General features: G+C 40.7%; 2 protein-coding genes across 2 annotated transcripts in view; one reads left to right on the forward strand and one right to left on the reverse strand.

Annotated features, from left to right (window-relative positions):
- The window catches only part of LOC137970595 (uncharacterized), a 1,632-nt gene extending 19 nt beyond the window's left edge, over window positions 1-1,613 (forward strand). Inside the window, exon 1 of the mRNA XM_068817117.1 lies at window positions 1-1,613. This exon is cut by the window's left edge and continues 19 nt beyond it. Within this exon, the coding sequence (XP_068673218.1) occupies window positions 1-1,613 (1,613 nt within the window).
- Window positions 1,614-3,546: 1,933 nt separating this feature from the next.
- Window positions 3,547-10,000, reverse strand: part of LOC137970596 (polycystin-1-like) — a 53,468-nt gene continuing 47,014 nt past the window's right edge. The window contains exons 24-26 of the mRNA XM_068817118.1: window positions 9,265-9,499; window positions 7,523-7,688; window positions 3,547-5,771 (exon numbers count right to left, since the gene is read on the reverse strand). Coding sequence (XP_068673219.1) covers window positions 3,547-5,771; window positions 7,523-7,688; window positions 9,265-9,499 — 2,626 coding nt within the window. The remainder of the gene's footprint in view (window positions 5,772-7,522; window positions 7,689-9,264; window positions 9,500-10,000) is intronic.

Below are 10,000 nucleotides of genomic sequence, written 5' to 3' on the forward strand. Positions count from 1 at the left end.
TCGAAGTGTTTGGACACATCATCTTTAGTTTTACACGTAGTGTAGCAGATCAATACAGCCCAGAGGACCCTGATTACAGTCAAGAAACCTTAGAATATAGCCTTTTGCAGAATACAGGCCGAGAGTGGTACGCTCAACCTGCAAGGGACGAGATTATTTATCAGGAATACAGCGACAAAGAGGTGGCGGTGGATGAATTTTTACCAGCCTTCTGTAGAGTTAAGGCGGTTTCTTTAGATGCTTGTTCCTTCCGAGATATCGAAGAACAAAACGAAAATCAAAAAACGGATCTCGAAAGAGCAATGTCCTGGAAGCAGCTTAGACCATCTGCTTTGCGAACAGTGTGTAACTCAATGGTCGTCGGTGCTTCGATTTCGCTTCTCTCAGCCATCGCTATTGGCATGTTTTTCACGATGATCTCTTATCTTAGCTATAAAACTCTTCTAGACTGCCATTTTCAACCAAAGAAAATGATTCCGCTAAAGTTACAATGGACGCTGGTCATTTGTAAGATCACCTCGACCTTCTTTTTGTATATTTGGGTGTTTTTATTTGCGCTAGTTCTTTTCCGTCCATATCAACTGTCAGGAGTAAAGACAAAACTATTTATATCTTGCATGTTCATGTATTTCTTGGATTCACTGTTTCGGGTGACTTTACAAGCTCTGGGAATCAGTAAATCGTTCCCGTTACCCATGGAACTAGTCATCCCTCTTAACAGTCTCTTTATCCTGAGCATTTTTGGCCACACCTACTTGTTAGCAAATCATCTCTACCTTCACTCAAAGCGACAAAAACGAGCGGTTTTTATGCTTTTTTCAGTTATTTATTGTTTACCTTTTATAGTGAGTACCATTGCTACTTTATTTATTTATCCTATGTATAACAAGCAAAACGAAAAGGGCAAACTGATCATCGCTCTATTTTCTCCGCTCTTTGGGGTGGCCTTCAAGACAACATCTCGTATTTGTGTTCAGAGACTGTGGAGAATAACTCACCCAGGTTATGCTTACGTTATGATGGCGCCATTGTATAGCGGATCAGCGGTCATGTTCCGCGTTTTTCAGGTGGATCTCCAAGACTTAAGAGCCATTGCCTATCTTGGAATAATTCACGGCGCTTCCGAAGTCATTGAACGAAGCACAGTTGTTGTTATCGATCACATATGCCAACGAATTTTGAAAGGAGCCTCAGCTCCTTGGGGACGTTACCGAACTCCGCGTACCGAGAGAATAACAGCGGACATCGTTATTATGAGCATGCTCTATGAGTCCTCCGCAATTGTCTCCATCAATGGATTCTTTCACTTGTACCAATTCCTTTTTGTGAAGAACATCTCCTTCTGGTTATTGATGGTATCTTTCACCAAGTTGACTGCAGTTCCATTAGTGATCGAGTGGGTTTTCACAAGTATGTCCTTAGCGATTGAAACGCGATATCAGAATTTGGCCGTCATGGCCGTTTGGAGAAAACACTGGAAAAGACACATTCTAGTTGCCGTGTTGAACGTTTTACCATTGGCTATTTGGGCGAGTGAAACTCTTTTCACTTTAGTCCAGGAACGATTTAAGGATCCTTTGCATGAACTTCCTTGCAAAATGCCATTTTCTTAAAATAATAGAACAGTATTATGAAGATGGTTAATTTTAAGCCGAGATGTGTATTTCTCGATGATAAGTGAGTTATACACTGAAAAAATCGATAAATTTATATGCACATGTGAATTTGGATCAAGACATGTAAATGGTATGCAAATTACACTAAAAACGCTGTAAATTTACAACGAATGTATGGAATCGTTAGCGCCTTTGCCACGCAAGAATTGTGCTGATCATACTTTTGTAGCTTGTGTACTGATACATATGATAACTCTTTAACATTAACTGATAAGCCTTCTGAACCCCAAGCCGAGGCAAGAATGTATAGCAAGGATGAGTCGTGTGTAGTGAAAATCTGTCAAGTGCTTGGGGAAATCGCGGGTTAATTGTAACGTTTAACCCAGCTTGCGTTGTTTAATGGTGCAAACGTTCATTTACATCAGGACTGAAAGTGAATAAGTCCAATTCGGACAAACAGAATAACTAGATTCTCCAGTGAATAATCTTCGTTCCTTCAATTGATGTTCATCATTCATCATCATTTATTTGCCTTTATGTGTACAACAAATTTTAATTTAAAAAACATACAGCAGGTTGTAAGGCGAGGAGACCTCAGGAAACCACCAGGCTCATAGGAGAGTTTCAGCTATCTTTGGCCCTTCAACGAAGAGAGAACCTCTTGCTATCATATAAATTTAAACGAATACCGAGTGAACAAGTAGTGCAAATTCAGAAAATCCAGTAAAGGGGGACCGGAAAAATTTTACACCCCTCCCCCTCCCCCTTCCCCCCACCACCAAAAGGTCAATACACGTGAGAAATACTAGTAAACGCATTCTAGAAATTACAATATTCATCTCTTGACTTGATGATGATATCCATCCATGGGATTTTCCTATTTAATGGTCCGCCATTACTAACTTCAAAATTTTGAGAGAGCTGGATCGAGGAGAGAGTTTAAGAATGCAATGTGTGTGTACGCGGCTGAATTAATGCGCAGCACGGGGGTTTCGATCTTTCAGATTATTTTGCACAAAAAAGCTGCATTTTAAGCTAGCGAGTAAATGACGTCACTTTTCCCTAGATCCAACCTTATGAGGTCCCATCGGTCAGTTTTGAACGTGAGTAATGGCGGACCGTGAAATCCAAAACTTACACTCAAAGTAAACAGCCTCAAAATTTTGCAAGTCAGGTGTTAAGCAAACACACTTTCAAACTCTGAAGAAAAAAAGGAATTGATTTTTTTATCACAGTAGCACTTAATCTTGGTGAATTAAATTAAAAGATTTATCATGTACCGATAGAGACTCAGGAAAATATCCGAGTGCTCCTTTGAGGAGGTCGAACCTAGTTTAGTGTGCTTTTCTTCAGTGAAAGAGCATCCGAACTAGCAATCGGAAGGTCGTAGTTTCCACCCCTGCGACAGAGCACTCGGCTTTTTCCTGAGTATCCTCGAGGCCTGTCTCCCATGAGTCTCCTATGGCTCTGCCGTAGAGCATCCGATCTAGTAATCGGAAGGTCGTATGTTCGACCCCTGCAACGGAGCACTTGGATTTTTTCCGAGTATGCCCGAGTCACCATCGAGAAACAAATCGTTTCATATTATTCACCGAGGTTAACATGTAACATCTCTTTTAAGTACAAATTACAAACCTGTCAAAAGATCTCTTCAGTGAAACGGATCACGTTTCGACGGTCTTGAATATTATTATCGAGTCAAGACATAAAGAATTCTTTAAACACGGGATAAAACAATGGTTAATTTAAAGTGTCAGTGAGGTATTCAAGTTTTATCGCAAGTGAAATAAAGAGCTTCAAGCCTTAGTATAAAGCACTAATAGAGTTAGTCATAGTGAACAATTTATCCAGCCTAAAAATTAACCACGTTCGTTTAAAGCGTGTAAAAGTTAGATGGCTTTGCTTATGTCAATAAGCAAAAATAGACAAGCTAGTCTTTGCTGCTAGATTTAGGACGCGGAAAACTGTCATTTTCTGCCTCCTTCATGAATATAGTGATGGGTTCGCCCAATTGCACAGAAGAAGGTCGAGATGAACTCACAGGGCCCTGAGGTCTTTCCGAAGTTGCAGAAGCTGGTGGAGTTGCCGTATAATCAAGCCCTGTTTCACAACCTACATTTGCGCAGCAATCAGCATTTACTCGACTATCTCCGGTGCTGTTCTGCCATGACCTTCTTTGAGGCATTGTGAGTGACGCAGTGCTTGGAGACGGCGAAATTGTACAGGTGCTCCTACGTGGAGAGGGACAAGAGGGTTTTCCTGGGAACGATAATGTTTCTTCTTTTCCTGGCGCAGATTCGTTGCATTTTTCTGTATTATCTTTTATTTCTTCCACGTCTTCATCTTCATCATCATCATCATCATCATCATCACACTCATCCCCAAACCCTTCCTCAATCTCTTGCTTAAGCTCTTCGCCTATTTGTTCTTCTTTATACATTGTATCGTCGTTGTTCAGGGCCTCTTCCTCCTCCATTTCTTCCTTTGTGTATTGCACCACATTTTGCTCAGTGCTATCAACGGTCATATTATTGGATGATTCCGAAATCTCATCATCGGAGTCTACGTCGTCGCTTTCGTTATTGTCATTATGCGATCTAATCTCGGACGACAATGACGATGGTTGTCTTATCCGAGAAGCGGCCAGAAGCATTCTGTCCAATTCATTCTCGCAGTACTTGTGCATGAGTGTGTTCATCACTACTGTTCCATCATACAAATCATTTTCCAATACTTCATTATCTGACTGCAACACTAATGAAACGACTTTACTTTTTTTTCGCGACCATTTGTCGGGCTCAAACCATTTCATATCTCGCGCATCTTCAGCACACAGGTTTCTCATGAGGTACATACTTGCCTCGGCCTTCTCCTCTATTGTTTGGACTGTCTTCTCGAGTTCACTCTTCGGCCAGGTGTACTCGGGGCGAATGGGTGGCTCCACGAAAAGTCCTAAGAACGCCTTGACGCGGTTGGTCAAAAACTCTAGGATTTCGAACTCATTTGACTGCTTAACAGCATCTGCGCGAACTTCTTCAAAACTGTCGCATAAGATCCCAATGAACATGTTCATGATGATGAACTGGAAGATTACCATGAAGGAGAAAAACACTGCCGGTCCGATTATACGGTGAACGTCCACCAGGTCATAGTACTGGAAGTTCCCAAGCACCATCGCCATCATCGAAACCATGCATCTGACGATCGAGCGGTAATCTTCGAGTGCAGTTCCAAAGACAAGCCAAACCAAGAAACAGTAAGCCAAAAATATCACAAGGAACATTACCATGAAGCTAGCTACCTTGGATGCACTGGATTTTAACGCGCTGATTAAAACGCAGATCTTTCGATTAAATTTTAGCAAGCGTAGAAACTTTAGATTTAGTAATAGTACTGCAAAGGCAAGCATTACGTTCACTCCTTCGTTTAACAGCACCACGTATTGGAAACTCACAAATTTGGTACGGTCTTGCCGGAATTCATTGATGGCTAACTGTAGAAAGCCCATTCGCATGAAGTACAAAATGAGGGCTGTTAATGACAGGACCGTAATGGCAATGTCGGCAATGTTCCAGACATTCTTCCAGAATGCCTTGCGCTCCTTCCAAAGCCTCTTGCCATCTCGAACAATCCACCTCATCAATAAAAAGGCAAATATGACTTCACAAGTTAGGAGAGCCGCTGAGAAGTTCCCAATGTACCTGAATACTCTGATAGTTTGGATATTTACGAAGATTTGCCCATTGCCAGTTGGTAGGTCCTCAAATAACAACGTGGCAACACAGAGCAGGTTAACATTCACATTGTAAAGACTTAACTCAGTAAACAGAGCGCGCGTGTATCGGTCTATCCAACCACTACTTTCTAAGTTCTTCAATTTCTGTATTGCAGAGGAGTCATCAGGACCAAGCTCAACTACGTATCCCCCTCCCTGATAAGAAGATATCTTTCCCATGTAGAGAAATCGGCTGTCTTCTAGATATTGCCACGGCGACAGAATTGGTTCAGCGATGGATTTGTCGTTAAACGTCAAGTTTCTTTGCTCTTGGTTGGACCATCCTTGCCCAAAGTCTTTTGTTTCCTCTTGTGACAGAGAATAAAACTCGTTACAGTCCGGTATGGTGCTGATGAAAACTTTTGGAACTTTGCAAGTATCTAAAAAAAAAATTAACTAGATTCTTAGCACCGCTACACCCTGAAAGGCAATCGCCGGCGAGAGAATGTGAACCCTCTTCGAATGAGAGACCAGATACAGTAGCCCATGACTAGGAACGTGCAACTTCATTGTATCTGCGGCGGAACGGTGTTTTTACAGCCCGAATTATTTTTAGATTGATTTTACCGCGAAACCAGACCTTTCCAGCCTATCGCAAGTTTTGCACTAGACATTATTACCCATGGGATTGAAAATGGTCACTCTTACAAGCCATCTGTGGAAATGCCGTTACATAGACCTAGTACCGGTACTGGAGTCAGGTGCTTACATTTTGCTAACGTCTCCTTCTTCTAGCTCTGTATCATTCATAGATCTTCTTTCATTGTTTCAAAACGTTCTTCACCTTTACTTGTGAATAAATATCACAGGGTGCGTCACCTTTATTTATATCTTTCATAATTAGTATATAAATATAGACTACTGAAATAGATTAGAGCAGTGTTCAATTGAGTGTCGTAAAACAAATACCAAACGGCCAATCCTTCGGCAAATCACAGCAGGGGGAAACTGCGCAATGAACCAATCCAAATTCATGGAAGTTCCATGTAACTTGCTCAAAGCGCGAGAAAAATCGCGCGTGCAAGTCGCAATTTGTTTTGTTTTCTATTTTATTGGTTGATAAACTGGCGCGATTAAAAGCAATCACCAAGCGCAGTAATAGCCCTTATGCGTTATGAGCAACAAACTTGTAAAGAACACCCAAGTGCGAACAGTATTGCATGTCCAGATGATGTCAATAATTTTGTGCAAACGAGGCTTGGTGGTGAACTTTTTGAGCATATGACGTCATCATGCATAAGGCCTATTGCAATCCCGTTATTCCTTTTGACAGACATTTGAAAACTGCCCTTACAATGTAATTTGAGAGGCGCGGTGGCCTCATGGTTAGAGTTCTCGACTCCGGATCGAGTGGTCCGGGTTCGGTTTCTGGCTGGGGACATTGTGTTGTGTTCTTGGGAAAGACACCTTAGGCTCTCACGGTGCCTCTCTCCACTTAGGTGTATAAATTGGTACCGGCGAAATGTTGGGGGTAACCCTGCGGTGGACTAGCATCCCATCCAGGGGGGAGTAGAAATCCCAGTCGCTTCATGCCACAGAAACCGGAGATAAGCGCCAGCCTGATAGGCTTTCTTGCTCGTAAGCAGGGACTTTACCTTTTTTCCTAACAATGTAATTCATAATAATAATAATAATAATAATAATAATAAAAGTCTATTGAAATTTCTTCAAGCAGCAAAACGTGCAAGTATTGCAACAATGTAAAAAGTTAAGAAACTTAAGAGGAGACTGTACACATGCATAAAAAACAAAGAAAGAAATAAATAACAACGAACCCACCCACAATCCCACAACCATCTAAGAATTAAACAAGTAGCCACAACCATCTAAGAATTAAACAAGTTGAAAAACACATCTACAGTATAAACGTTTTCTTTAAACCCTCGGTACGTATATTTGGAAGTATAAAATTATGGCCACGATCCCGTAAGCCCCTCGCTGTTTTTACTCTAGAAGATGGTCTTACAGAACTGTGACGTGCCCGGGATCCGACACCATAGTGTTCCAAAGTTTTATATCCCTAGAATATATATGGTCACTCATAGTTAAAAAGCTAACCGTATACCCATACCGAAAAGCTCTCTTGTTAATTTGAAGTTAAATTCCAGACAGATAGTAAAATTACTTTTACCTTTCTTTATTCTCAATTGCCGAATGCGACCAACACCCAACACATTAGATACATCACCGCTTTTTATGATTCCCACGTAAGGATACTCTTCTGGTGTATCTGTGGGAAATAGTGTTGGAATCAAGCTGGATTTCGCCCATGGTAGAAATGACCCTCTCCAAGTTAACTGAAAAAGAAAGATCAATTACTTTAGATATATGCTTTCAGACGTTATAAGAAAAAAAGCTCATGTCCAGAAATTCAAGCAATTAGATGCATGTCCAAGTTTGATATCCAACAACAACTATTCCTTTAGGTCTTAGCGTTTGCTAAGAGAGAGCGACTTTCATATGACCTTGAAAAATAAAAGCAAAATCAGAACGCAGACAAAAATGTAAAACATTTAATTTGCTCATCGAACAAAAACAAACTAGCGCCAAGTTTCATTGGCTTAGCGAACACGGATGCAAATGACGTCATTTCCCCATGGAACTTTCTGGAAAGTTTCGCTTTGACGTCATTTGATTGGACAGTCGAACTGTTTACTGCCCATATTAGGAGTTTCCTTGGCAAACATTGGTCCGTGAAATAAATTGCGGACACTTTTTCAAGGTCATAGAGCGAGTAACAAGCGAGTGTCGTAAAACCAAAACCAAAGTAATTACTTTGGCCAGTCACAAAGGACGGAGACAATCCAGTAAACCAATCAAAAATCGAAGAAATTACAGGTAGCAAAGCGCGGGAAAATGGTATGCATTCCTATAAACGTGTGATGTTGAAGTTGCGGAAAAGAGCCAGGAGACGCTTCGTGACGCTTATTGAATTCACGTACATCCAATCTGTACCTTTGTGGAAAAAAATGAAGGTCGCTAAGGAATCCCTTGCAATAATCTTGATTCTAATGATGTTGGCTCATCGTATGTTCCCGGGGTTGATTCTGAGCCTTACCGACCACGGTGAGTAAATGTTGTTTTTTTTTTTCGGCGAGATTTCGCTTTGCTACGAGAGTTTATTTTTGCCTGGTACTCCAGTTTTCCTCTCTCAGAATCAACATTTTTTAATCCCAAGCGCTGAATATATTTGACTTCAACAACGCCTCCTTTTACACCCAAGGTGATAGAAGTGTTTACATGGCAATATTGAACGTGAGTTATTCTTGAATAACTGGGACTAAATACTAGCCTGCCAAAGCATACGTATTTCCGGCGGTCGTTACGTCTGCTTTCGTAGCCTAGTGCCGACGGTTTAGATCACGGTCTGCGAAAGCAGACGTATTTCCGGCGGTCGTTTCTCTCCCCTGGACATCTAAATCTACTTTATTGACTGATAAAGCAGAAAACTGCATCACATCAGTGTAAAAGATATCAAATAAATAAATTCTACAACATCATCATAGAGAATAAAAAATTATTATCATACAGTATAAAATAAAAATTAGAATTACCTAAAATAAAATACATCAGAACCACTCCCCTTGGCTAGAAAGAATGTCGCACCCGGCATACTTAAACTGATTAAGATCCTTGATATTCATTACATTACCGGAGAGTTTGTTCCATTTTGACCAAGAGAGGCTCTCTTGGTTAAAATTACAGGGTCCTAAATCTCATTTTTAATCCTCTTGTTAACCGGTGCGAATCACAGAGCAGTGTTGGAAGAAATCTAGAGCGTTTCGAGCAAGAGCTAAAACCAAGTAAGAAAGTAAGCAAATTCAATTGTGTTTAACAAGAGAGATAGTGAAATTTAGGTACACTTTTACATACAGTGCTAAACGATGTCTTGTCGGAGTCTCCAACCACCAACAGGTTGTTGACTTCGTCGCTCACTTTGTAGGCTTGATCATCGTGGTTTCCATAGGCAACAATAAGCGCTATGCAAACGACAAGAAAGTGGGTGATGATTTCTTTGATTATGGCCTGCATTTCACACTGCTTAAGTCGCAATTTTCTCGCCGTTTCTAGTTTCTTTGCGTCTGGTGGTTTGGTTTGTAGGATCAACCTGGGCACAAAGCAAATCAATATGGAAGTTCAGTTTTTGTCTTAGTCAATCATCTCTCAAAAACCCAATTTATTTCCAATAAAGTTGTCACTTACAGCTTTACCGCTGCGTTTGCGATAGAAAACCTTACTTCACATAAGCAATGAATTGTACGTAATGCAATGAAGCGCCCGGCGAAGCGAGTTGGCACATACCACTTCTATTCGACATAGTCGCTTATTGCAATATTTGATATATTACCAGATAATTCTGGGGGTTTTTCCTTTTCTCATGACGAGGTTCAGGTTTTTGCGGAAAATTATTACGTTAAGCCATATTAGTTTAACTCATATCATGTAAAACTTGGGACGGATAACGGATAAGCTGTAAGGAAAGCAAAAAATGCTTCACTATAGGCTAAGAATTAAACAACGGAAGTTAGATTGCAATTAGAGAGACAGTATTACTTTTACAGCGTTTTAAGTGTGAATAGTGAGAATGCTCAAATTCGATACGTTATCT

This window comes from Montipora foliosa, chromosome 9 (genome assembly GCF_036669935.1).
Source record: "Montipora foliosa isolate CH-2021 chromosome 9, ASM3666993v2, whole genome shotgun sequence".
Lineage (NCBI taxonomy): Eukaryota > Metazoa > Cnidaria > Anthozoa > Scleractinia > Acroporidae > Montipora > Montipora foliosa.